This window comes from Lagopus leucura, unplaced genomic scaffold (assembly GCF_019238085.1).
Source record: "Lagopus leucura isolate 7727_CA_CO unplaced genomic scaffold, USGS_WTPT01 Super-Scaffold_100051, whole genome shotgun sequence".
In the NCBI taxonomy this organism is placed as follows: Eukaryota; Metazoa; Chordata; class Aves; order Galliformes; family Phasianidae; genus Lagopus; species Lagopus leucura.
In genome coordinates this window covers 26,097-53,979 of record NW_024962297.1, presented here as the reverse complement: position 1 = coordinate 53,979, position 27,883 = coordinate 26,097, and the positions used below count along the sequence as shown (strand labels likewise).

The window sequence follows — 27,883 nt, the reverse complement described above, 5'->3', positions numbered from 1 at the left end:
CGGGGCTGCCCGCCGCCAGCATGCCGCTCGCGCAGCTGGCCGAGCCCTGGCCCAACATGGAGATGGTGCAGCTGGACACGGAGGTGAGCGGGGTGGAGGGCGGCGACCCCAGCGGCCTCGCGCATCAATGCAGCGCTCCCTTCCCCCCCTCCTTCCTTCCTTCCTTCCTTCCTTCCTTCCTTCCTTCCTTCCTTCCTTCCCTCCTTCTGCTCCTGCCCCGCTGCTCCGGCTGAGCCCCGCGGGGTTGGGAAGCGCTCCGGCGCGGTGAATCGCTCGGAGCTGCCGGGCTGACGGCTGCGCTGCTTCCCTTCGGTTCCTCGGTACGAGCGGCGAATGCGAGCACGGCTCTGCGCTGGGGGCTTCCCGCTTCCCCCGGCCGCCGTCCTGCGTCTCTCCGCCGGATGCGTGCGCTTCGCTCTTAACGAGGCCCCCCCCAGCCCAGGTGTGCGCTGCCCGCACCGCGCGTTGCATCGCAGCCGCCGCGGAACGTCGGGACCTCTCGCAGCCTTTCCTCCGCTGTAGGGCAGCCGAGGTGCGCGCACAAACACAGCCCAGCTGCAGTTCATGTGGGTTTCATCCCGCTTTGCTCACTTCTCGCTGCTCTCCCGTTTTAAACCGTCCCGTGCCTCTTACCCGTCCTATCACGCCTAGGGGTGTTACAATGGTTAATCGGTCAGATTCGCTTATTCCCACTTAAAATTGTCTCTTGAAGAAGCTCTGCTGGGAACAGAGGCCGGGTTGCCCAGCTGTCACAGCTGCCCAGGTGGGGGGGTGGGCGGCTGTACCCTGTGCTGTGCACTCAGCTCCACTTGGGGTGTGGGGATGTGCCTGGGCCCTGCAGGGACCGGGTCGTGGTCCTGAGGCCATAATGTGCTCAGGGAAAGTTGGGTGTGCTGGGGGGTGAGAGCTGGAGTTTAGTTGTGATTTGAAAAACAAACTCGGAGCGGGAGGAAACTAATGCTGGTGCCTGGGGCAATAGATGCCAAGGGCAGGATCAGTGTGTCACTTAATCCTGGAGCTCCGGGTGCTGGGTAGCAGCTGTGCCAACACCACAACCTCTCCCCTGGCTGGAATCGGCCACGGGGCGCTGCGTTCATCAGCCGGAGTCCCTCCGAAGGATCGTGGCAGCAGCGAGGGCTGCGCTCCCCGTTGGATTAGTCATGGACGTGTAATGTGTAAACTGCAGCCGCAGGCTGACTTCCCCCAGCTCACTTTGGCCGGGCTGGAGGTCGGCGGCGGGGTCGGGAACGGCGTGCCAGTGCTGGCAGGCACTTCATATCTCAGTGCTGTGCCAGGTGGGACGGCAGCAGCTCCGCTCCCTCGGGCTTCAGGTGAGCGGTGCTCTCGGCAGCACGGGCAGAAGTTCTGCACCTCTGGGCCCGGCTGCCGGCACCCGGAACCGACACGACCTGTGAATGGCAGAGAGGAACTTGGTGGGAGTTTTGCAAACTGCGAGGTTCTGTTTGCCAGGGGCAGAAAGGTTTACCTTCTGCGGGGCAGGGTGGCACCAAAGAGAGACCGAAGAGACTTTTCTGGAATGCGTTATGTAAATCGCCTGGGATCGTTGCCATTGAGGTGTAAAGCCGGCTTCCTCCAACCTTTGCTTTCTGAGTCATGGAGCAGAGGTGCTGGCACTGTGCTGCGGAGGCACCCGACCCAGTGTGTCAGACTGGGGGTTTTTCCACTGCTCTCCAGGAGCAGCTGCTGAGCGCCGGTCACAGCCAGCAGCCACTGTCCCAGAGCTGTGCTGGGAAAGCAGTGGGAGAGTGAGCCGTCCTGGGGACTGAGCTCACTTCATCGTGCTCCTTTCTTCTGTTTATGAGGATGAATAGTGATAGGACAAGGGGAATGGTTTTAAACTGAGACAGGGGAGTTTAAAGTTGGATATTAGAAGGAAGTTTTTCATCAGAGGGTGGTGAGGCACTGGAACAGGTTGCCCAAGGAGGCTGTGGATGCCCCATCCCTGCAGGCATCCAAGGCCAGGCTGGATGTGGCTTTGGGCAGCCTGGTCTGCTGGTTGGTGACCTGCACACAGCAGGGGGTTGGAACTGGATGAGCATTGTGGTTCTTTTCAATCCAGGCCATTCTATGATTTCATTCATTTCATTTATTTTATTTTTTTTCCCTGCTCTTTCTTCTGCCCATTTGGAATTTGCTTATGTGTTATGAAAAACCCGTGTGGGGCAGAGCACCAGTGGTGGAGCGGAGCTGAATGACTGCATTGCCGTAGTGATGGGAGCTGCCATCACGGCTGTGCCTTTGAACTCTTGTCGTGTTACAAACACAGAGCAACGCAGCTGACGTGGGATTACGACAAACCCAACCACTTCAAGCTAATTATTTTTGCCTGTGTATATGCATCTGCTCATTCCTTTTTGAGCAGAAGCTATTCACGAGTAACTGTCTTCTTCTGTGTGCACCTTAGCTGAAAAATGAAGACAGCGATGATCAAAGATAGGGGAGGAAGAGACTTCTGTCCGTGATGCACTTTGAGCTCTGACTCCCTGTGTGTGAGGAATTCTGGAGGGAAGGGCTGGAGATGTTTGTTTTTGCAGTTATGTCCTTTCTCCGGTGCTGCGGGGCAGTGTTTGCTGGCAGCACTGATAGCAGCACACGGCCCGTGTGGTGCTGCCCGCCCTGACACTTGTCCTCATTATGTGTCAGAGCAGCGGTGCCCTGTTCTGTAAGTTGCTCCTCCCCATGCTTCGGATTACGTGGAATTAAAGGGATTTAAAATGCAAGATGTCCTAAGAGAAATATCTCGAAGTTCAGCCATGCTGGCGGTTACGCAACGGAGTGCACTTCTTTTTAGTGCACTCCTCTGCTGCCTCTAAGAAAAGTTCTGAGAGCAGTGTGTGGAGCAGCACTTTGTGTCCCCTCCTCACATGTGGAGCTGTTCCTTGAGCACTGTGCCCTGCTGCCAGGCTGCTCTTCCATCCTGGGTGCTCCCAAGTGGCTCTTGGATCCCATACGAGAACATAAAGGCTCTGCTTTTTCTCTGGGTAGAAGGAAAGCCCTTGGCTCCAAACTGCAGTTCTCACCAATCTGCCCAACGTCAGCTGGAGAACATGGCGGTCACATTAGGACTTCATCTCTAGGAGCATCGCTCTGCTGACACGTGGATCTGCTCCCAGCTGTGTGCCACGCGCTGCTCTGTCTGGCACAGAGGTTCTGCTCCTCGTGGGACTCGAGCTGCTTTGGACATAAAAGCCCTCCCAGCGCTATGGTTTTGATTAGCAGTGACTTAATAATTGTTGATGGGTGACATCTGAGCCAGTAAACACAAGCGTGTTTCCAAGTCTGGCTATCTTCAGCTCTTCATGGAGGATATACATAAACACAAAATCTTGATTCACTCCTTAGCTATTCTCTGTGCTGATGCACCAATAGCTCCATGTAAACACTGGGGCTCTACTCCTCTGAGCCTCTGCAGCAGAGCTGTCCCTTCATGCCGGTTGTCAGCCATAAGCACTCGTGCTCCTAGGGCAGATGTCAGGTTGATGTCAGGTTGATGTCCCATTGCTTCTCCAGGAAAGGAGTGTTATCAGCTGTGATATGGTAATAAATAACCACTAAAATCTCGCATTAAAATCGATGTAGAGCAAAATGGCTGTGAGTCTGCAAACCGCTCTCTGGCACTGCTTTGCTCTCCCTGCCTCATCCTTTGCTGCATCTTTTGGATGCGTGGAGAGTGCTCCATACCCCATCTGAAAGTGGCATCCCCAGTCTGTCCCGTTTGGAATGCTCTTAGAGGCAGTGCCAGTGCCTGGTGTGTGCTAACAGCGGGTTCTCTTCCTTTGCAGAATGGGCAGGCTGCTCCAGAGGAAGGCGGGAACCCTCCGTGCAAGGTAAAACCGCAGCGGGGCCGAGTCCTTCACCGTCACTCTGAGCTGCATGCAGTGTGTGCTGGCGGGTGAATGGGCTGAGGACGGCTATTTTTAAATCCTGTAAGCTGCTGCTTTGTAATCTGGATGAGTGCGTGCTGGAGCATGGGGGGCCAGAGTGGGGGAGGAGAGCAGGCAGACCCTCTTTTCCCCACCCCTTCGGTTATCCAAACTCACCTGGGCCATCCCAAAGCACTGCCGGGAAGCAGCACACTGGAGTGGGACAGCAGCCAGAGCAGAGGGCTCAGGTGAGAATCGCTGGAGTGTTTCAGGCCATTTCAGTGCCTCAAAAGCAGAAGCCCTTCAGAATTTCCTTCTCTGATGCACACATGCTGTAGCTATGGGGAGCAATGCTGCGTGTTTGCTTTGGCTTGGGAGCCCTTGCTGCATGGACTGTCTGGAGCTTGTCCTGCTCCTCACAGCAAGCACCCTGGTCTGTTGTTCGTGCTGAGGGACCTGGAGAGTTATGGCAATGCTTTCCCAGTTGGTCACCGTTACACATTTAGTAAAGGAAATTTAAGCCGAATCCAATTGGCTGCTTCTCAGCTTGTCCTTTTCCAGAAACTTACACTGAACTTCCAGCGCTGTTGTTACATCTCAGCCACCTGTTCTGCCCTTCTGGGCTGGCTGATGGACTGGCACCCCATCACAGGAAAGCTGGATGAGCTCAGATCAACGACACTGTGCACTCCTCTCCCCTGAGATGATGGCTATATGGTTCCTCACCATTCCCACATCTCTGGCATGGAAGAGAATATCTGTCTCTTGTGGTTGGGTTCCAGCTGGGCTTCTAAGGCTTGAGCGTTTGCCTCTTTGATCATCAAGTACTTGGCTGAACTGCCCTCCTGGTACTGTGGGTGCCAGCATCTTGCTTTGCCCTCTGCTGAGTTGCTGTGTCCGTGTGCTGTGCCGACAACCCCATTTTCAGTCATTTTTAAATGCAGAGTCCTCCTGAAATAACCTCTGGTGCGTTTTCCAAGTTTGTACAAGGTGTACGTTCTACAGGCACGAAGACAAATGAAATCCCTGCTATAAACACATACCTTTCACTTAACTCTGGCACTCTGCACCAGCTCTGGCGCTCTGGATGGGGAAGCAAGCAGGCAGCAAACTCAGTATCTCTGTTTTTCTGTTTGCTTGGGAGCTGACGTCAGCAGCAGATTGTGGCACTGCCTCCTCTTACCTACAGCAAGGACTAAAGAAGGAGAAGAAAACAGCAGCAAACACCTGAGGCTACGTGTTTGTGAGAGGAAAGCTGCTCAGGGTCTCTCCCATACCCGTCTGTTCTAGCTCTGCTGCTGCCCTTCTCGAGCTGGGGTGCAGGAGGCACTCCATGTTGGGTTTGTGCTTTCATCCTTTGGTGGCTCATTCTGTGATCTCTGCTAAAAATAACTAGAAGCTGCAACAGTGGAGATTCCTCAGCGCCCACACGAAGTGCCATCCCTCCCTCTGTCCCTGTCAGCGGGATGCTGCCAGAAACAAAACCTTTATCTGCTTGGGCAAGAACCAGAGAAACACGAAGGAAATCCCAGGGTTCCTCAAAAGAGTTGGGAATTTGGCAGCTGGCGGCACAGGGCTCTGACACCTTCATCTTCTCCCTCCCATCCCACCTGCTGTTGCTGTGCACTGTGGCTTTTGGGTATGAAGCACAGCAGAAAGATTACTGCAGATGAAAGGAGAGGAGGTCTGGGCTTGGCTGCCTGTGGTCTGGGAACAGCTGGGCAGCCCTCAGCCTCCTTCCAAAGACAGCTCGGGCATTTCACAACTCCTGGCTTCTATTCCTGCATGGATTCCCACCTTTCAAGAACAGCCGTGGTGCGCAAGTCCTTGCAAGCATTGTACCTCACTGTGTTCATCTGAGTATCTTGGAAACGCCTGCAAGATCCTACAGGTCGTGCAGAGCATTATCTGGAGTGACTGCCCCCATCTCGCGTGGTCAGAGCCATCCCAGCAGCATTCCAGCAGAGCGGCACTGGGATTTCCAAGCCAAACCCTCACCTGACAACATCCTACATTGCTAATGCCTTGCTTATCTGGCTGTTCCCACTGTAAGAGTTTGCAGTCTGCCAGGCACTCCTGGCAGCATCCCTAGAACCGGATTGCTGATCCAACTGCATTGAGCAGGAGAACTTTGGACAAAATGGGTGCAAGTGTGTCTGCTTTTGCTTTTCTCCCTGTTGATGGTGGTGTTCAAACAATTCGGCACTGGCTTTCAGCCATCAGCAGTGCCCTTGACGCAGTTTCAGTGCAACTTCCCCAGCGCAGCAGAAGGTCTCTTGCTTTGCTCCCAGGGCTGCTCTGTGCCAGGGGCTAATTGCCAGTGCCATGCGCTGCTCTCCAGGGACCAAACTTCATTCTCTCTTATGTTCTCTAGATTTAATTGTCAGGTAGGCTGAAGATCGGTCCTTGTTCAGCTGCGAATGGCAACAGAGGGCTCAAATTGAGTGGAAAAACAGAACCTGTCATCATTGGGGTTTTACAGCCAGCTTTGCTGAGGGGTGAGCACGTTCTCCCCGAAGGTGCTGAGTGTGAGGAATTGTACATGAAAGTACAGCACCCAATTAGTGAAATCACTTCATAATGAAGAGCAGAGGAGTGGATTTACAGCACTGAGTGTGCCCACTCTCTGGAGGTAACGCTGGGAGCACTGAGCAGTTTGTTCTTGGGTGATAATCACAGCGCGCAGTGAAACCTGGGGAGGTGAATAAGTAACCTCTTCCAGCTCTGCTTTATGCCATAAAAGAGACCTTTGAGACAGGAGCAGGGAGTTGCTGTCATGCCAAGCACAAGGGGCTCCATCGCAGCGTAGTGCATTGGTGCTTGGTCACAGCTGTGCTCTCCAGCAGCCCACTCTGCCCAGCTGTGCGCTCAGCACCGCAGGGACCTCCAGCTGGAGGCTGAGCACCAACAGGAGGGTGGCGGAGGGATCCTCACACAGAATATGGCTCCAATTGCAGCCTCTTCACGAGAAGCGTTTTAAAACAAACAAACGGAGCACTCTTCTTTGAAGCAGCAACCTGCTGTGTTTGCACAGCTGCTGCAGTTTTCTGCAAGAGTCAGAAAGCTGCTGAGTGTGGGAGGAGACAGGTATCTCAGCAAAGGCATCCTCTGCCCAGTGCCCCTCCTTGTTCCTTCCAGCTGCGTAGCAAAGTGTGCTCTTGCTGGTTGCGTCCCTGAGCCCTGGGTGCAGAACAGCACAGCCTGCCTGCAAACCCTCCTGGCCCGGCTGCAGGGATTGCATCTTTCCATGTGTAGTCTTTCAGCCTGGCAGTGGCGGAGCTCTGGGCCGAGCTGGCTGCTCTGTGATGCCAGCTGAAGTCATCGAGTGGTTTTGTTTTCAGTGCAGTGCCCAACAGCTCTTTGTGCTCAGCGGGGCAGGCGATGGTTAACAGCAAGTGTCTGAGCTCCTTAAAAACACAGCAACGAAATGCCTGCTTGAGAAGCAGAGCCTCTGATAAGTTGCAGGCTCTAATGAATAATTGAAGAGGGGTCATTTTGCAGGAGTGCATGTGAGGAAGGCAGGGCTGGGAATGGCCCTCCTGCACATTGATATCTGACCGATCAGAACTCTGCTCTGCTTTCTCCTCTTCCATTTCCAATCCACCTCATTGATTAATAGAAATTGCCGCAAGGTCCATCTCCCAGAAGCCTCTTTACTGGCAAAAAAAAACAACTACACAAAACCTCTTTTGCCATATGGAGGAAACCCGTGTCATCCATTTGCCCACCAAAGTTCAAAGGAATGAGCTTTGTGCCGTGTGGGAAAAGTCCTCACCTTCAGGTACCAAAAATGAGAGCGCTTGTCCCTTGTTTGTACTTGAAAGCAGCACAGCTTCTAACACAGGTCTGGGAACACTGAACTGGCTGAACGGAATTTTTTTGTGCTCCATAAGCGCTCTGAGATGGGGTGCTATCGATTTCCTTGCTGTCAGAAGAGGTGTGTTTCACTGCACTGCTCTGGCTGGGCTGGTTGCAGTGTGCTGGGTGTGTGCACACAGGGAGGTGCGCTGAGCCAGGTTGGCTCTGTGCTGGGTGTGTGGGGCTGCTGCTGCTGCGTGCAGGCAGAGCGATGCTTGGTGCTCTGCAAGCACAGGGGGGGAAAGAAGCTGCTTAAGAGGCAGTCTGAAAATGTGCTGTCTTCTTGCACATATTGTAAGGAGAAAGCTCCTCACAGCCTGCGTGGTGGGAGGAATGTGGAATTCCTGCATCAACGTGATAGAATAGTTTCCACATCCCACGACAGCTCCAGGGGCAGCAAACAGCTCATGGTGAAAGCAGTGCTGTGTTCTCAGATTCAGCCAGAAAGAGCCTGCATGTTTTGTGTGAGGGCAGCATGGCTGCGCAGCGCGCTCAGGTCGTGCCTCAGTGCTGGTTCCTAAGGGTAACGTTCTGCGTTTAGAAAAACGTGGCAACGGGCCAATGTTTTGGTGCTCCTGCTCCAATGAGTCAAGAACCAGCTGAGCGGATGCATGGGGACGTTATAGAGCATGGCTTGCCTTGCCATGGCCAATTTCTACCTCTTCCTTTCTTCTGCCTCAGGCTTTATCCCTCTATCAGTTCCTAACCCCCCATTTCGGGGCGCCGTCTGTTCCACAGATGGTTACAAAATGAGCCCTTCCTGCTTGTTCAGGACTTTGCAGAAGCTCTGAGTGCCACCTGCTGGAGTGTGCCCAGCTGGCCCCGGGGAGCCCACTGCCTTCCTCCCTCTGCATCCCGCAGTGGGACGTGGCAATGGGAGAGGACAGTGGCACAGCACAATGGCACAGGACAGCCTGTGCTGTACCCCTGGTACCTGCTGCCCACTGCCCTGCCAGAGGTCCCACACTGTTCCTGCTGCTCCTCTTGTTGCCCAGGAGCACCAACATCTATTTGTGTCCTCCAGGATTCTGCAGCATTTCCTTCCTGTTACTTCTCCCTCCACCTCCACAGAAGGAGGTGTGGATCGTTTTCTGGCATACAAAAGAAGTGAACTTCTGCTGTGCTAAAAGAAAGCACCCACTAAAAAAAAAAAAAACACCACAACAACAACAAAAAAAAAAACATGGGTGGAACTGCTCCTTCTGAATACCAAACAGGGTAAAAGTGGACTGTTTAGTTTATGTGTTAAGGTGACAAATACAATCCCAAACACCAGGGCTCCTGACGTGACACTGGGGGACGTGGTCAGTGGGCATGGCGGTGATGGCTTGATGGATACTAGGGGTCTTTTCCAACCTCAGTGATTTTGTGATTCTAAGAGAAGAGAAGAGGCAGAAGGGTTTTAGACCTGCTTGTGGTTTCAAATTGTTGTTGCTGCTTAGGGCAATAGGAGGTGCGGGGTTGATATGATGGCTGTGCTGCACAGGGCACGGTGTGGGCATGTGGTGACATTCCACTGCTCCCAGCAGGGCTTGGAGCAGCTGCAGGAATGCTGGGAAGTGTTGGGGTGCAGCGTCCTGTGCAGGAAACCAGCATCACCCCCCTGAGGAGCTGATAGACAGTAAGACAGTGAGCTGCTTGTGACCAACTTGTTGCTTCCTTTTGCATCAAAATGGCTTCTGCCTCAAGGGCTGAGTGTGTTTGTGGCCACATTCCTTCTGTTGGTGCCTCCTCAGCCCCTGGCAGCCTGTGCCCAGTGCTGACTGTGGGCAGGGACAGCCCTTGGCTTGCAGCAGGGATGGTTGCCTGGTGGGTTCCTAGGGCAGGGAATGTACCTGACTGCTCCCAGAGAGCTCCTGGGGGCACCCACCAGAGAAGCAGAGGCAAACGGACGTGGTTCTGCTCAGTTCTTTGGTTGCACACAACAGCAGCCATCAGCCTTGTCCAAATAAGGTTTGTGCATGAGGGAAGGCAGTGGCTGGTGAGGTTTCTTCGCTTTGTAAGTTCCCCTTTTTGAGAACTACCACTTTAAAAGAAAAACAACAAAAAAAAAACAGTTCCAGACAGAGCTGCCACTGCTTCTTTGGTCTTCACAGCAGCAAAAAGTGCATTTCTTTCCTGTGCACCTCCTACTTCCCATTTGCCCCAAGCTCTGCAGTGGGAGCACCACGTACCTGATATGGAATAAGGTTTACAAGCAGCTGAGATCTCCCCAAAGGTCAAACTCAGATCTTCTGGAAGTGTGATATGGGAAGGCTGGTTCAGCCTGGCTTTCTCCTGCCCGTCGCATGTTCTTGTGCTGTACTGCATGCTCCTGTGAATACATGGCAGTGATACTGGTGAAGCAGCTGGGTAACTTAAGAAGCCATATACGGCATCTACTTTGCATAGATGAAATGCAGATGGCCTCTTGAAGGGAGCTAGGAGTAAGCACATGGCTCGCTTTTTTCCTTACAAGCTGACACTGGGAGAGGATTGGCTCAGAGCCGTAGGACTGAAGCCCTCCTGCAGCCCCTCCAGGGCCTGTGGCTGTGCTGCCCCACATGAGCATTCCCAGTTCCCATCTCCTCACCTCCTTTCTGTGTCAGGATATCTCCATGTCAGAGAGCAGTGTCATGGTGCAGGAGCTGACCCCAAGCCAGCAGGCAGCATTGCACAATACTCACCAGATGTCAGTGTGCTGGGCTCACATGGGGCCTCACAGCAGTTTCTAAAAGCCCTGATGCAGCAGGATGCAGGTGGCCGAGCTGAGACTCCAGTGTGGAGCAGAGGCAGAAAACAGCTCCTTCTGACCCCTTTCCTGGAGAGCTGCAATCCAGCACTGGGGGACTGATGCTGGAAACAGCGTTTGTGCCGCTCAGAAGAAGAGCAGTGTAACTTTAGGGCTGAAGGGGCTCAGCTGCTATATGCTGCCTCACGTTGCTCTGTCTGTGACGTGGGACCACAGTACGTGTCCTCTTAGAAAGCCTGCTGAGATTTGCTGGTGGAAAGAGCCATGACAGAGCACCCAGAAGTCATCTGGTGTTCGCGTTGAGTTGATGGTGCTGTGCAGCCATCACCACACAGTGCAATTTCCCCACATGAAACCGCAGTTTCCTTTCAGCAAAACTCCCAAAATACATCCCAGTGACGTAACTACTACTTGGGGTTCTCGTGGCAGTCTGGGCGCTGCAGAGAGCTCTGGGTTCAGAAGCCAGCTTGCAAACTATGGGAGAATAGCAGCCTAAAGCACTGGAGATGTTGAGGCTCCTCTTCCGCACCAAGCCAAGGATCCAGGAGGCAAGTGTCTAGCTGTAAGGTATCTGCTGTGCACAGCCCGGCGCTGTCTGCTCTGCAGGATGCAGGGAGGATTGGGGAACCTCCTGCTCTCAGAGAGCCGGCCCTGGTCCTGTCTGCATTAACGACTTCTTTCTCGCAAAAGGCATTTCTGATGGTAAAGCTGCTTTCCTAGAAGTCTTTCCTAGGTGCTGCCAAAATTTGGGGACCGGAGCATGTGTGAAGCAACAGAAATTACGACAGCTTCTGGTTAGTTGTTGATGAATAGGAAGCGAAATGCCAGAAGCATAATCTGCTTTTAGCTTTTGCATTTTTTTTTCTTGCATTTCAATGTGACTGTCTCAACCGTCAAAGTGACAGAACGCGAGCAAAAACAAACCTGTCTCTTGGCTTCTGGTTTGCAAAAGCTTTCCTCAAAAAGGAGAAAGCAGGAAGGAGGACTCGGATTTTGTATTTGAAGCGGCACGTGCCCCCAGCCCTGGCATGGGATGAGCCATCTGTGCTGAGAAGTTCACCAGAAGTCATCTCCTGCACCCACTTCTGCAACTTGCTGTGCTCAGAGCTGCCGGGCACGCATGGCTGCGCTTTTCTTTTCCAGGAGTGCGGAGGTGATTTCCCCAGCGTGCAGGAATTTGCAAGATGGCCTCCCCTGGGGCTGCGGGCAGGAGATGGCTGCTGTTGTGCTGATGGGGTTGGACCACAGGACCTGTGCTTGTGCAATGGGTTCATGCCTGGCGGAAGGTGTCGGGGTGGGACAGCCCTTCCTCACACCCCCAGGGAGATGCAGCTAGGGAGGAAGGGGAAGAGGTGAACAAAGGGCCCCTCTGATGTGATGCAGTCCTTCCGGACTTGAAATCTGTCAGTTCTGAGCGCTGATCTGCAGCTTTGCTGCACCTCCTTTCCCTTGGGGTTCACCTTTCCTCTCCCCACTGGTGCTCCTGTGCTGCTTTCTGACTTGCTGGAAGAGCAGCAGGAGCTCAGGACTCTCCTGCACAGACCTGTGGGCTGAAGGCTTGCACCCTGGGGGAAACATTGCAAATATGTTTGGATTATTCTGATCTGATTTTTTTTGAGTGTTTTTTTCTATCTGAGCTTCAGCTTATTCTCTCAAAACCAAACCAAAGAGCACCCGTGTGATAGCATATCTACGTGTACTCATAAAAACATAGCAGGCTTCAGGATCTAAGCTCTGTCCATCCAAACCTTCTTCCCTGTCTGAGTTCCTCCGAGGAGAAAGAGCCGTATCCGAGCTGAGAAGCACTTATTTTTTAAACTCCCTTTAAACTTTCCTTAGTCTCACCGTAAGGTTTTGTAGCATTGCATCTGGTCCCAAAGTGTACACCAATATCTCTGCTGCTGCTCAGGCCTGCGTTGGTCTTGCCCTGCCCTGCCCTGGAGGGGTGCAGTGAGGTTCAGTGTTTGGACGTGTTCCTACAGCTGCTTCAGGAGTGCTGGGCCTCCCTCTTTGGCAGCAGTGCTTTGGATCGCGGGGAGCACGGATCCCATTGCCAGCACTGTGCGTCCTTCTCCACTGCCTGTCGGAGTCTGTCCAAGGCTCCAACAGCAGCTGGCTCCTCCTGCTCTCCTGGAACCACCACCAGATCAGGGCGTGCAGTGGGACGTGACCAGGGGCTGCAAGCAGCTCACCCTCTGCCTAAGCAAGTTTGCTGGGAAAGCTTTAGCAGAGTATTGCAGACCCTTTGTGCTGACACTTATTTATTGTTCTGCAGGCAAAGTCAGACATCACTTGGGTAGAGAAAGATCTGGTGGACCCTGCAGACAAGGTAAGAGAGCCTCTGGGAGAGTGGTGCACTTAATGGCATTTGTCCTGTGGTAACATGTGTGAGGGGGAATTGTTGCTTGCAGGGACCCCAGCACCATGCCTGCCTTGCAGATTTACCTGCAGACCAGTCTCCGCTCAGTGGAAGTGCTCATGGAGTAAGCGGCACTTAGTCACTTGCTCATGTGACATTCCAGACTTGACTTCATCCTCCTCCTCCTTCCTGCCCACACCAAACCCCTTTATGTGCTGTTGTTCTTGTCTCCTGCCACATTCTGATCTTGTTGGCTTGCAGGGCTCTGCTGTTGAGCTGTGTGGACACAAGGTGGCTTCTTCAGGGAGCTGAGTGGTGGTAACTCAACACTTAACGTTGTGGTGGTCAGAACAAAATTCATCAGATCTAAATAGCTCCAGGCGCATCTGCAGAGAGCTGTTACTGCAGCTCATGTGGTGATGCTCATCTGCATCCCTGCAGAGCAAAGGAGGTGTCAGAATGAGCTGAGGCTCTGGAGAGAACCGTGGAGCGACTGTGCAGTGCTGTCCCATGCTGCTCTGTGCTCCCAGCCCCTTGCTTTGGGATCATCACCAGGTGCTGAGGCTCTCCCTGCAGAGCTGGCACCGGCTGGCTTGCTGGCGTTCAGTCATTTGATTCTTTCATTACTGGTTATCAAAGAGCATGGTACAGGGATGGAAGAGGCAGGACTATCATAAATGGGCTCTCTGAGTCCCCTTGTCAGACTGTGTTCTGCAGAAATTCAGAAGTCAACACCAGCACAGGGTTATTTCTAGTTGCAAAGATGTGTGGGCGTCACTGTACCCATCTCAAGGGCTTTCTTTCTTACCTACACTCAGAGGGTGCTGCTGCATTAGACATCAGTCCAGACTCCATGAAAAGGTCAAAGGAAAATATGGGTTTGGAGGGGGAATGAAGCAAAAAGGATTGGGTTTGAAATAAAAATGAAGGGGTAGGTGTAAACCCCGATGGTGGCAGAAGGTTGGTGATAGGACCAGAGGGAATGGTTTCAAGCTACGGCAGGGGAGATTCAGGCTGGACATTAGGAAGTATTACTTTTCAGAAAGGGTGGTCAGGCACTGGAATGGACTGCCCAGGGAGGTGGTGGAGTCACCGAGCCTGGGGGTGTTCAAGGAAAGGCTGGATGTTGTGTTGAGGGACATGGTTTAGTGGGAGCTATTGGGAATAGGTGAACGGTTGGACTGGATGATCTTTTAGGTCTTTTCCAACCTTGGTGATTCTATGATTCTATGATTCTAAGGTTCACCATGGAATTGGCACCCACCACATCTCACTGAGGGTGACCATCATCCCTGTGGGAGAGCCAACAGAAGTGCTGCCAGACTTCTGTGTGGGGGTTCATTCATTTTTCTCTTCCTTTTAAAAGAGACAGAGGCTTATCAGCATATTCTACTGTTGTGGAAATACCCACAGTGTGAGCATGGCACATGGTGCTAGATGGAAGTCAGACTTTGACCTACACCATGCACGTTTTCTGTCAGAGAGCATCTTTTCTGAGCCAGGGAAGGGAAATCGAATGTGAACACGGAGCTGTGAGATTTTTTTTGAAAGCAAAACAGCAACAACAAAAAAAAAGCCCCAACCACAAGTGCCGTCAAGGAGCATGAACCTGCCTCCGTGTGACCAAATCGCTCATCTCTGCTACACATCTGCCAGCGGGCTTTAATCACCCGCATCTCCTCCAGCGTGGCGGTGTGTTGGTGTCTGTGTGCCCATGCCAGAGCCTCCCCAGCTCCAGGGGCTCCCTGAGGTGGTCACTGGGACCCTGCAATGTTGAGCGGGATGGGAGAATGGAGAGGGACCCCAAGCTGCCCCGCATCTGCGCCTTCCTCACACTGTGGCTGCACAGGAAGCACCGAGCGAAGCCCTGCAGCCTGCAGCTGCCAGCCCCCAGCCCGCTCCCCAGCCCGGTCAGTATGTAGGTTGTGTTGCCTGCTGCTCATCCTGGTGGGTCAATGCTTTAGATGAATATTCTGGTTTGCTTTTGTCTTTGTGCCTTGTGGGGTGGTTTGCTTTGTGGTGCCGTTGTAAGAAACTCATCGTGGTGCAGTGAAGGCTCAGTGGCACGTGGGGGCTGTTGTGCTGGAGATGTGTCGTGGTGTAGGACTTGGTCTCAGAGCTGCAGGTTGGGCTGCGGAGACCCTTTGCAGCTCAACACGGTGGGTCTTGCTATTGGCCAAGGCAAAGAGTTCCCACAGCTGTGGTATGAGGAGGTGTCTTGGAGGTAGACATAGTGTTCATTTTGAATGTTCCTCTCTGCAAAAGTGTGTGAAGCTGCAGGGTGAAATACATGGCAGTGACATGTAGGTTTGTTTTCTCTCTTGAGTTTTCATGAAGATGGCAGGAGGGAGGGAAGGAGCCCAGCAGCCTGCAGACAGCCCCGTTGTGACACAGCCAGCCTGCAGGGTGTTTGTTTTACTGTGCCTAACGGTTCATGTAATCTCACACAGCCCACATTGGCACCTGGAGGCCATGGAGACCTATAGGCCAACTGTTGGCTGGAGTTGGGAAGCTGTTCCTGACCAACAGCTGTTCGCCATGGGCAGAGCCTCCAAACAAAACTGGAGGTGTAAGATGGCTGAATGAAGCTGAGAGATCACATGGAATGTGAGACCTTGTTGTCATAGAGGTTGTAATATCTTCCTTTGCTGTGCTCACTGAGATTTGCTTAGTGGGCATGGAGGAGATGAGTTGATGGTTGGACACGATGATCTTAGAGGTCTTTTCCAACGTTTATGGTTCTACAAGTGGGGATGGGGGGGGTGGCTTGACACTTTGACTAGATGATCTTAAGAGGTCTTTTCCAACCTTCAATGGCTCCATGATTCTGTGACACAGGGGGAGCTTCTGTCTCATCACCCTCTCCATGCGCTCAGACTGCATTGTGCATGGGTCTCTCTGCCAGATCTGAGTATCTGGATGTCGCAGGATCCCGAGAGAGCAAAGCTACCAACAGACACGGAGCAAAGCCCTACCTTACGTAGTGAAAAGCCAAGCACAGGAGTGGGAAAGGAAGGGTGCTCAATGTTGTGCTGCAGGCAACAACCACATCCGTGTGCTCTGCGAGGAGGAGCGAGGGTGGGAGCTCAGTGTGTGCGGGAGGCAGAGTCTGCAGCTCAGTTCCTGTTGTTTTCTAAAAGCTTTGATTAGGTGGGTTCCGGAGTGAGTATCTGAGTAGCTCTGGAAAACAAGCTCTGATTTTCCCCCTGCTCGGCAAGGGGGAAATCTAACTAGTAACTAATAAAAGAATGTGTTTTAAACAAAACATGTGCCAGAGACCTTGGCTTCCCCTCAATCCTTCTGAAGGCTTGAGTCTGTTAAAAGCATCATCTGTATGTGCTGAAGATGCACCAAGGCTTATGTTGCAGAGTTGCTCAGATTGCCGAGCAGATGGGCTCCAACATGTCTGATTTTTGCCAGCCCTGGCCATGTTTTGACAACACCACCATATTTTTGTGTTGTGGGATTTTTAGTGGCATAAACACTCCTGTTTTTGCCACCAGTGCCTTAAAAAGGAAGGTGCTTTCAAGCACTCATCTAAAATGCAGGACAAAAGAATGCAACACCTCTGGTGCTGGGGAGAGTGTGGGGTTGTAATGGTGCTGCCTGGTGGAAGCCCACTGGGGGCTGCTTTGTTCCGGATGTTGAAGCCAGGAGATAGATGTGACCAGCCCTTACGGCTCTCTCAGATGTGGTTCCTGTGAGTCTGAAGCTGCAATCCTTCTTCCTTGACTCAATTAGACCTTTTTCTCCTTGTTTAGTATATTCACAGCCAACCGTGTCTCCTCTTTTGCAGGGCGAGGGTGTTGTGAAGGAAATCAACATCACGCACCATGTGAAGGAGGGCTCTGAGAAGGCTGACCCTTCTCAGTTTGAGCTTCTGAAGGTTCTGGGACAGGGCTCTTTTGGCAAGGTGAGCTCAATCCTTCCTGTGTGTCACACAGATAAGTGGTGTTGAAAGAAGAGCTGACAAAGGGACTGTCCCCAGCATAACCTCTTTCTTGATTCTCGCCAGATCGCAGACGGTGAGAATCTGATACGCTCACTTAGCAACTGGCTGCTTCTAATTTGAAGAGCAGCTGTGGAAATGCCTCTCATCAAAGTCTGTGTGTCAGCACTGCCTGGGGGTCTTTATGCAGCTGGTCAGGAGGAAAGAAGAGTGCAGTGCAGTGCTGTGTGGGGCACAGGGCTGGGGCATGCCTCTCATCTCACGGTGATGCTGTGTGCCAGGGACTCGGTTTGGCCCATTTGCTGTTTCCCTTCTGCGAAGGGGGAAGGAAGTAGCTTGTAATTTGTATCTGTTTCAAAGTGCAAATAACCCAGGTCTCTTGCAGACCATCTGCTCTCATGTTAAAACTTCAACTTCACATCAGTCAGCCACCAGCACAGCAAGGGCTAGTGCAGCAGTGGTGCTGTGTAAGTGCAGCAACAGCTTTGTTGCAATGAATAGAGGATTTTGAAGCTGTCTAAAACCATGTGTTCTTCTGCCCCAGGTTTTCTTGGTGAGAAAAATAACACCACCAGACAGCAACCACCTCTATGCCATGAAAGTGCTCAAAAAGGCAACACTGAAAGGTAGGGGAGCCTTACTGCAGAGTCGTGTTGCTCCATTGGAAATTGCACTGGGAAAATGTCACCACCAGTCACTGCTGGCCCTGGGGTGATGGAGATTGGAAAGATCTGTCTCCAGCTGCTGATCCCAGAATGCTTAGGGTTAGGCGTGAGGCTGACATCAGGGCTCTTTGCTTTCTCCAGCGTCTGAACTGTTCCTCTCTCTTTGCACAGTGCGTGATCGTGTAAGAACAAAGATAGAAAGGGACATCCTAGCTGATGTAAACCATCCCTTCGTGGTGAAGCTGCACTACGGTGAGTGCGGGGCTGGCTGGGACAGGGGTGCCTGCCAGTGTCCCCAGCAGGTTGTATGTCAGTCCATGTCCCTCGGTGGCTGTGCTGTGCTGTGCTGGAGCCTTCACAATCCCCTTAAGACAAATCCTTTCCTGGAAAGGCCTTTGGTCTTGTGTTCACCCTTGAATGGGGCACTCATTACTTCAGGAGAAAGCAGAGTTAACTGGTCAAGTCAGAGCATGGCAGGATGCCATGAGGGCATCTCATCTGACTCTGAGGGAGTTGAGGACAGCTTCTGCCCCCAGTATATTGCTTGAGAAACAGCCCCTCCAGCAGGGCATCAGTGGCTGAAAGGGAACAAATCCCACATAAAATGATGCTTTTCTGCAGCGCCAGGGGATTGCATCCTTTTCAGTATCATGGCTGGGAGATCTGATCTACCTCAAATAGTTACCCTACTTGTATTTAACCTAGTAACAACTCAGGGCATTTACACAACTGAAGCCATTGGGATTTAAGCGATTAATGTCACACCATCAAGCTTTCCCCTCAGTGGAGGGGTCTGATTCCTGCTCTGGCTTGTGTTTCAGCATTCCAGACAGAGGGGAAGCTGTATCTCATCTTGGATTTCCTCCGAGGAGGTGACCTTTTCACTCGGCTTTCCAAAGAGGTGGGTATACTTTGGCATCTTGGTGGGTTGCTGAGGTTCTCAGTTTGTGTGTTAATTGCCTGGAGGAAGAACTGACCCTCAGAAAGTCCTTGACAGAGTTGGAAGGAGCTTCCAACTTGCTGCCCAAAGGAGGGAATGTCAGGAGCCCTGTCCCCTGGCAAAGCCTGGGAAGCTTAGTTTTAAAATGGCACGAGTGAGCAACATGAGTGTGAAGGGTGTTGCTTGTCATGCTCCGAGGATTATAACCCCCGTCTCTTCCTGCAGGTCATGTTCACAGAGGAGGACGTGAAGTTTTACCTAGCAGAGCTTGCTCTGGGACTTGACCATTTGCACAGCCTAGGAATCATATACAGAGACCTCAAACCAGAGAAGTACGTGTGGTACAGGTCTGCGTTCAGTCCTCAGCCTGCAGTCAGAGCACAGCACAACCTTCTTCCACAAAACAATGCCTTGGGCCAAGCAAATGGAAGGCAGCAGGGCAGATCAGTAAGGCTCTTGCTCCTCACACCAGCAGTTAGAGCCAGGAGCTCTGTGGAGGCAGCATGTGTGTACCATGTCTGAGCATTAATTCTCAGCCAGTGCTGGGCTCCAGCTTTAAGCAACTGAGAGCCTTCAGAGGAAAAAGGCCTCTGAGGAGACACAGCAGCTGCACGACTGGGTTATTCCTACCTGAGACATGCGAGGGATCAAAGTTGATGTAATCTGTGTGGCTCATTGGTTCAATGTGAAGTTCAGTGTGTACAGAAGGGGGTTGCTTTACCCCATTTATGGTGATGGAGCTTGAAATACAGGGGTTGGAAGGATGGATACGTTCCTCCTCTGGAGTTCTGGAGCACCTCTGACCGCTCTGAGACACCCACTGGTTCTCACCAGCCTTTCTTGCCACTAATAACTTGTATTTTTCTTCCTTGCTGTAGCATTCTCCTGGATGAAGAAGGACACATCAAACTCACAGGTGAGGTGCTCCATAAGAACCTTGGTTCTTGAAACATGGAGCTTCTCTCAGACCTCCCTGCTCTGGGCCATTGTGAAGAGCAGGTGGGCACATGCTGATGCTTTTTCTCTTTCATAGATTTTGGCTTGAGTAAGGAGGCAATAGACCATGAAAAGAAAGCCTACTCCTTCTGCGGGACAGTGGAATATATGGCCCCAGAGGTTGTGAACCGTCAGGGCCACTCCCACAGCGCAGACTGGTGGTCCTATGGGGTGCTGATGGTGCGTAACTGGTGGGCTTGGAAACCTCAGCAGTTGCTCAGGGTGTAGCTATGAAATACCATTAGGTGACTCTGCATCCAGCAGAGGTGCTGGTGCCAGTGTCGGCCCTGGAGCAGGCTGTTGGTTGCTGTGCAGATCTGGTGCCACCATCTGGCAGCTGCTGGATCCAAGGGCTATGGCAGGAGCAGGCGCTGCTGGAACACATCCTCATTACACTGTGATACAAAGCTCCCTTCTGAGAATGTGATGCCAGCTCTCTTTTTCCGGAGCCAGGCTTTTGATTGCTTGCAAGGCTTCTGCTAGCTGTGGAGAATTCCCAAATCAAGATGTAATGAGATCTGTGCAGTCCTCAGACTTGCTCGTATATGTGACCTCCCCTTGTTCTCTCTCCCTCACAGTTTGAGATGCTCACTGGCTCACTGCCTTTCCAGGGGAAGGACCGCAAGGAAACGATGACCCTCATCCTTAAGTAAGAGGAGATGTGATGTGTGTACAGAGACAAGCCTGCTGCTCCTTCTCTAAGCATGCTGCAATTGGTGTTCACAATGTAATGGGATTACTTGGAAGGTAGATTCGTATCAACACTCAGTTTGAAGGGTTCAGTACAAAATGCCAAACAGATTGTTGTACTTTCAGAGGTGGAGGTGCTGCTTGTGGGTTGGCTTCTTTATACCTATATGCAATTGATTGCATAACTTCTTCTCTAGAGCAAAACTGGGCATGCCTCAGTTCCTGAGCGCTGAGGCACAGAGCCTCCTGCGAGCCCTCTTCAAAAGGAACCCAGCCAACAGATTAGGTAAGGCATTTTTTGTTTCTGAATCCACCTGGTGCTGTAGCTGTGCCTCTCACATCGCAGTGGGTTGGCAGCATGCTGGCACTTGTGCTAAGTTAATAGGCTCTCTGTAATACCTGATTATGTTGCATGCTTTGTGGTAGCCTTCGCTTTGTTGGTGATCCTGATTAATTGTTAAGCACTCTGTGGGTGCATCTTTCAGGTTCTGGTCCAGATGGGGCAGAAGAGATAAAGCGTCATCCGTTCTACTCTACTATTGACTGGAATGTGAGTATCAGAAACACAAAAGCAAATTTCACCCCATTTAGCACAGTGATGCAGCTCTGCTGACCGCAGTGGTAACGCTTGCAGGCTGACCAGCTGTGGGAGTGCTACCAACCCATGTTTCCATCTTTTCTAATTATCCTTCCCGAAACTAAAGTGCTGTTTGTCATGCAAGTAACTGTTTCATACTGAGTTGTCTATGACCTCATCCTGGTTTGATCTCTCAGAATTAAGGTGCAGGTTTTAATTGGGTTTTGGCACAAGGATTGCCTTGCACAGAGTAGGAAAGGGCTCAGGGAGGCATTTCTGGCAAGGAGCTGCATTGTACTCCACAGACTCTCTTTTTTTCTTCATTAATGTATGATATATGGTAGAAACTTACAGAATTTCTCCACCAACTGACCGAAAGGTACTCTCCTGGCCAGGAGGCCATCCCTCCCACTGCTGAGTTGCAGTCTCAACACTGTTTCTAGTGTTGTAAACTTTCTTCCCAGCCTCTCATTCCTAGCAGTTATTAGCACCCTTCTGAGCATGGTCAACTATCACACCACTTCCATGCTACCTATATTTTGCAGAAGCTGTACCGAAGAGAAATCAAGCCTCCCTTCAAGCCTGCTGTAGGCCAGCCTGATGACACCTTTTATTTTGACACAGAATTTACATCGCGTACACCGAAAGGTTGGTATGAATTTATGAATTCAGCTGAAGCCTGTGTGAAATAATACAGCTTAATAATGGCTTGCCTGTGCCATCAGAGCAAGGTTTGCCTCCTCCTAGCTGCTTCAGGAAGGAGTCCCAGCCATATGCAGGATGTTATTGGGAGTTCGGTGCTACATGATATTGCTCTTGTCTGAGCCACAGCCACGAGGGGAAGGCTTCTGCTTCTGCTGCTACTCCTTTTCAAGTTTTCCTTCAACTCCTGTTGCAGATTCCCCAGGCATCCCTCCCAGTGCAGGTGCACATCAGCTCTTCCGCGGCTTCAGCTTTGTGGCCACCGGACTGATGGAAGACAGCAAGGTGAAACCTGCACAGCCCCCTCTGCATTCCGTGGTGCAGGTGAGACATGGGAACAGAAGAACAGCTGCTCTGAGACTGCAGTAACTCCACAGTGGGTCTGCAGGAGCTAAAGGAAAGATACTCTGGTTTGAATTCTTGCACCCTAATGTTCTGTTGTTTCTACTGACTGTCACGTGCAGAGGTCAGCAGGGCACACTGAGTGTTTGCCTCCTTCTTGCCATGTGGACTCAGGCTGTGTCAATGAAAGGTGCTGCAGGAATGCAGTGTGCTGCATGCAGATAGTGTTAGCCTACTGACCTGTATTTGCCATGTTCTCCTTTCCTCTCTCTCCCCAGCTGGAAGGAGAGGCTGTGGGATGTAGCAGACAGCAGTCTGTCACTTCACTTGGCGTCGCAGTTAACTTATCACGTTGCACAAAGCATTCCCTGAACCCTCCCAGCTCATTTGCTCCCTGCTCTCTTGTTGCAGCAGCTGCATGGAAAGAACATCCAGTTCAGCGATGGCTACGTGGTGAAGGAGGCGATTGGTGTGGGCTCCTACTCTGTGTGCAAACGGTGCATTCACAAAGCAACCAACATGGAGTATGCAGTCAAGGTCTGAGATGATGAGTTCAGTCTGATCTCCCTTGTTAGATTTCTGTTCATCCCTGTAATGATCAAATCAGTAGCAAGGAATGAAATCATTTTCCCTGATTTTGTGGGACTTATACAATTACACAATTTTGGGGCAAAAGACAGGGAATGGATATAGCACAGTATGTCTGCAGTGCACTGGCACAAGCTGCTCAGAGGAGCTGTGGATGCCCCATCCCGAGAGCTGCCCAAAGCCAGGCTGGTTGGGGCCTTACTGGATGGGGGGCAAGCCCACAGCAGAGGTTGGAACTGGATGGTTGTTACGATTTATCCCAGCAGGTGGCTGTGCACCGCACAATCTGTTGCTTACTGGCCCCCTTCCCCGTGGGATGGAGAGAGAACTGGAAAAAAACCCCACCAAAGTAGAACTCATGAGTTGAGATGAAGTGATTTACTAAGATAGAGAGAAGGATAATATATATGTGTGTGTGTGTGTATAAATATATGTAGCATGTGATGCACAAGCAATTGCTCACAACCTACCAACTGATGCCCAGCTTGCCACTCAGTGAGTGCAACAGAGCAAGATGAACTCCCACTCCCTTCAAAACTCTCATTCACATGATGGTATGAAATATCCCTTTGGCCAGTTTAAGACAGCTGATTAAGGCCTGATTCTGTCCCTTTCCAGCTCCTTGGGCCTCATCATCCCTTCTCCGAGAAACTGGAATGGCCTTGGCAATACAATACTGCTCACCAACAACTGTAAACATTGGTGTGTTATCAACATTGTTTTTCTCTTAGAACCAAAACATAGCATCATATCAGCTACTCTGAAGAAAACAATTCTGTCCCAGCTGAAACTAAGACAATGGTCTTTAAGGTCTCCCTTCCAACTCAACCATTCTGTGCTTCTGTGATGAAGCCTTCAGCTTGTTTGCTTTGTCCTAGCCACTGTCCCATCTAGCTGTGAATAACCCTTACTCGTACCCCGGCAGGTTATTGACAAGAGCAAACGGGACCCTTCTGAGGAAATTGAGATCCTCCTGCGATACGGGCAACATCCAAACATCATTACCTTGAAAGATGTGAGTGTACCTTGAATGATTTCTCATGTACATTGGGGTAAGAAAGCCACTCTAGCATGGGTACCCCAATGGCACTGCTCATCAGATCACTCTGGGGTGGGGAAGCATCCAGTCAGTACCACCTCTCTGTTGTTGACTTCTTTCTTCTTGGTGGTAGAAATACAACGGGGAAGCCCAGGAAGCAGTTTTTAATTAACCCCCTCCACATTTGCTTTGGTAGGTTTATGATGATGGGAAGTACGTGTATCTGGTGACAGAACTGATGAGAGGAGGGGAGCTGCTAGATAAAATCCTGAGACAGAAGTTCTTCTCAGAGAGGGAGGCCAGTTCAGTCCTACACACGATCTGCAAAACGGTGGAATATCTGCATTCTCAAGGGGTGAGTATGGTTACGTCTGCTTCCCTGGGTGCTTTGTATTGATGTTATGCCTCGTGTTGATGTTTTGGCAAGGCAGATAGGGGGCCAGAGCAGGGGCTGAGGATCTTGATGCAGCTTCAGTCCTTCTTGGGTCATGAATGTAGCATTGCCTTTGTTCTGCAGGTAGTTCACAGGGACTTGAAACCCAGCAATATTCTCTATGTGGATGAGTCAGGAAACCCAGAAAGCATTCGTATATGTGACTTTGGCTTTGCCAAGCAGCTGAGAGCTGAGAATGGTCTTCTCATGACTCCTTGCTATACTGCAAACTTTGTGGCACCTGAGGTAAGCACCTTGCTGACTTGAGGCTTCAGTAGCTGTCATTCCTCTCCCCCAGGCTGTGTTCTAATTCTGCACGGATTGGTCTAATTGTGCCTGTTCCGGCATATTTTGTCTGGGATTTGTTAATTAAAAAAATAACAATAGCTACAGTACAGAATAAATACGGGATCCCCAGTGCAGTCCTCCAGCTTGTGCTGTCCATATTGCTGGGGCTCTGCGTAGGGAAATGAGATGCTAAAATCCCAATGATTTCATAGGCTGCTTCTCTTCCTGATTAACTGACCTGTTAAAAGGAGTGGGATTACTTTCCCTCCAGCTATCTTGGTGTGGAAGAAAGGAAAAGAGATGGAAAGCGGTGGAGCATATATGCAGTGTCATCACTTTGGAACACAGCTTCTTTCTTACTTGTCATTTTGAAGAGCTGGGAGGGTTACTCTGTTCTGTGAAACTGAAGTCTAATATGAATGCTGACATTTAGTCCATGCCTTTGCTGTTCAGTGGGGCTTTAGCAGCTTTGCACCCAGCCTGCACAGGGGGCTTATGCTGCTCTTCGCAAGCTGAAACAAGCTCAGCAACCAGAACCAAACATATTTCTTCTTTGCTTATTCCAGGTACTGAAGCGACAGGGTTACGATGAGGGCTGTGACATCTGGAGCCTGGGAGTTCTCCTTTATACTATGCTGGCAGGGTAAGTGCCTCTCCTCATGGCTTCTTGCTGCCCAGAACCTCTCCCTGGCCTGGATACGGGATAGTTAACATCGTTCTTGCTCTCATCTCTCCTCAGCTGTACTCCATTCGCAAACGGACCCAGTGACACTCCAGAAGAGATCCTGACTCGAATAGGCGGGGGAAAGTTCTCTGTCAATGGAGGCAACTGGGACACTGTTTCTGACATGGCCAAGGCACGATGTGGAGTCTGTCTGCATTGTATTACAGTGTGGGCTCAGGCAAATATGATGCAAGTTCAGAGCAGGTTGGGGGGGAGGGTAGAGGGGAGTGGATAAAAGCAGTAGAGTGGCTTCTTCCTCATGAGCAGCTCAGCAGTGTGCCTTTGCCTGCTTTGTTCTAGCTCAGGCTGTGAAAATTTGCATGCAGCAACAACCTCGTGCCTGACTCACACTGGGTTTGTTGCTGTGTTATACCTCCCAGGCCCACTGAAAACATATTTTATACAAAAGGAGCTTCATATCTGGGGTCCTGACACTTGGCTTCTGAACTGAAATCTCAATATGGGAACAGGTGGGCGGCATTTTTTCTTTTAAAGTATGAAGTCTTCAGATGTCTGACTTTCCAAATGATTCCCTTAGGACCTGGTATCAAAGATGCTTCATGTAGATCCTCACCAGCGCCTGACAGCCAAGCAGGTCCTGCAGCACCCATGGATAACACAGAAGGACAGCTTACCCCAGAGCCAGCTGAATCACCAGGATGTCCAGCTGGTAAAGGTACAGAGTGGGCCAGGTTCCTTGTCCCTGAGCTCTTTGGAAAGCAGTCGTCCTGGTGTGGGCAGAACAGACTGGAAGGTTGTAGAGCTGTGGGCTGGGGAGGCAATGCCAGTGTTTGAGGCAGGAAAGCTTACAAGGGTTCTTTGAAGAACTGACTGGACAGCTAGGCCCAGAGAGTGATGGTGAATGGAGTTAGATCCAGCTGGCAGCAGTTACAGATGATGTTCCCCAGGGGTTGGTGCTGGGGCCAGCCCAGTTTAATATCTTTCATGATGATCTGGATGAGGGGATTGAGTGCACCCTCTGGAATTTTGAAGATGGCACCAAGTTAGGACAAAGTGTTAATCTGCCTGAGGGTAGGAAGGCTCTACAGACGGACCGGACAGGCTCCTTCATGAGCTGAGGCCAATGGGATGAAGTTCAGCAAGACTTTGGTCGCAGCAACTCCATGCCAGTGCTACAGGCTTGGAGCAGCATGGCAGGGAGTTGCAAGGAGGAAAAGGACCTGGGGGTGCTGTTCAGCCAAGTGTCAACTATGAGCCAGTGGAGTGCCCAGGTGGTCAAGAAGGCCAATGGCATCTTGGCTGTGTCAGCAGTAGTGCAGCCAGAAAGAGCAGGGGTTGATCGTCCCTCTGTACTCGATGTTGGTGACGCAGCACCCCAAGTGCTGTGTTCAGTTTTGGGCCCCCTTTACAGGAAAGACATCAAGGCCCCGGAGCATGTCCAGAGAAGGAAATGGATTTGTGAGGGATCAGGAGCACAGTGCTATAGAGAGCAGCTGAAGGAACTGGGATGGTTCTATCTGGAGAAGAGGAGGCTCAGGGAGACGACATCACTCTACAATTCCCTGAAAGGAGGTTGTAATGAGATGGGAGTCAACCTCTGCTATCAGGTAGCAGAGATAGGATGAGAGGTGATGGCTTCAAGGTGTTCCAGAAGAGGATCAGATTTAATATTTGGAAAAATGTCAGAAAGAGTGGTAATACATTGGAAGAAGCTGCCCAGGGAGGTGGTGGAGTCATCATCCCTAAAGGTGTTTGGAAAACATGGAGATGTGGCACTAACGGACATGGTCAGTGGGCATGGTGGGAATGGGCTGGGGTTGGACTTGGGGATCTAGAGGTCTTTTCCAAATCTCACTGATTCTATCATTCTATGAGTGGCATGTCAATGAGGGATGGAGATTTAAAGAAAAGAAACAAGATGGTCCTGGCTTTGTTTATGGCTGCTCTGCTCCCTCCCCTTGTAAAGCATCTCCCCCACCTGAGTGATCACTCTTGTGTCTTCTCTCCAAGGGAGCAATGGCTGCCACATACTCTGCACTGAACAGCTCTAAGCCGAGCCCCCAGCTGAAGCCCATCGAGTCTTCCATCCTGGCGCAGCGGCGGGTGAAAAAGCTCCCCTCCACCACCCTGTGAGGATGGGGTAGTGTGGGGTGGTTACACCAGGCTTTGCACAACTACTGAGGTGTGGCAGGACATAGGGCAGTTGGTGCCTGCCCCTTGAGGACTTGTTCTCAAATCCACGTCAAGGCCAAGTGCCTTCTGCCTGCAGTAGACTGGCTCCTCCTTGTGTGGACTGATCTTTGCTGAGAGAACTTCACTGTAAAACTTTTTTGAAGTGTAAATTGTTGATTTTTAAAGACATCCATCTGTGTATATGAGAATTAGAATGTATAACTGATGTCAAGTGGCACTAAAAAGGAGCTCTGATTCACCCTTTCCCATGTAGGGCTAGATATTTGTTGTAGCTACGATATTTCAAATAAGGTAGGGATCATCTAGAGAGAGTCCAGCAGAGGGCCACAAAGATGATTAAGGGCCTGGAGCCCAGAACTGGTCGTGGTATTCCAGATGTTGCCTCTCCAGGACAGAGCAGAGGGGCAGGATCACCTCCCTCGTCCTGCTAGTCACGCTTTTTTAAATTCACGCCAGGTTACCATTGGCCTTCTTTGGCCACCAGGGCACACAGATCTACGGAGCTGTGTAATTTGCCCTGTGACAGGCAAACCAGCAGTACTGTAGCAGGGCTGCATATCAGGCCACCTCCTCTCAGGTGTATTACACCACTTTGCAGTGGGAAATAATGAGACCTAGTTAGGACAAGGCAGAAATCAACAGGAAGGGTGGCAGGATGTGGGCTGTGGGGGGAAATCCTTCTCTCAGGGCATTTTAGTGTTAATCGAAACCAACGCTTTGAGGTGAACTGTGCTAGAAGTAAATCCCAGACCCACTCTCACCTGCAGGCCAGTGCTGGAGCTGCCCCAGTGCTGGCAGATCAGAATCGCAGAGGCTGCGGATGCACGAGGGTGTGACTGAAGTCAGCAAAAGTCCTTGTGCAAATTTCTGCTATGGGCAAGTTTTGATTATTAGTTCCCAATCAACCAAGTGCTGTTACTTTTTTAATTCCAGTGCTCAATAAAAAAGGACGTGTTGATCTCTG

General features: G+C 51.3%; 1 protein-coding gene across 2 annotated transcripts; it reads left to right on the top strand.

Annotated features, from left to right (window-relative positions):
* On the top strand, positions 1 to 27,883 carry RPS6KA1 (ribosomal protein S6 kinase A1). Of its 2 annotated transcripts, XM_042885573.1 has the most exons (23): positions 1 to 83; positions 3,804 to 3,848; positions 12,749 to 12,802; positions 16,629 to 16,745; positions 17,326 to 17,407; positions 17,618 to 17,698; positions 18,268 to 18,347; positions 18,612 to 18,718; positions 19,265 to 19,302; positions 19,420 to 19,562; positions 19,961 to 20,031; positions 20,270 to 20,358; positions 20,558 to 20,622; positions 21,195 to 21,297; positions 21,548 to 21,675; positions 22,105 to 22,230; positions 23,207 to 23,296; positions 23,517 to 23,675; positions 23,838 to 23,999; positions 24,608 to 24,684; positions 24,781 to 24,898; positions 25,304 to 25,441; positions 26,737 to 27,883. In XM_042885573.1, the coding sequence occupies exons 1-23, from the start codon at positions 21 to 23 to the stop codon at positions 26,857 to 26,859; spliced, it is 2,259 nt and encodes a 752-aa protein (XP_042741507.1). In that variant the 5' UTR covers positions 1 to 20; the 3' UTR covers positions 26,860 to 27,883. The 2 variants fall into 2 exon arrangements, with proteins under 2 accessions (XP_042741507.1, XP_042741509.1); XM_042885575.1 differs by lacking the exons at positions 1 to 83; positions 3,804 to 3,848 and adding an exon at positions 10,909 to 11,021.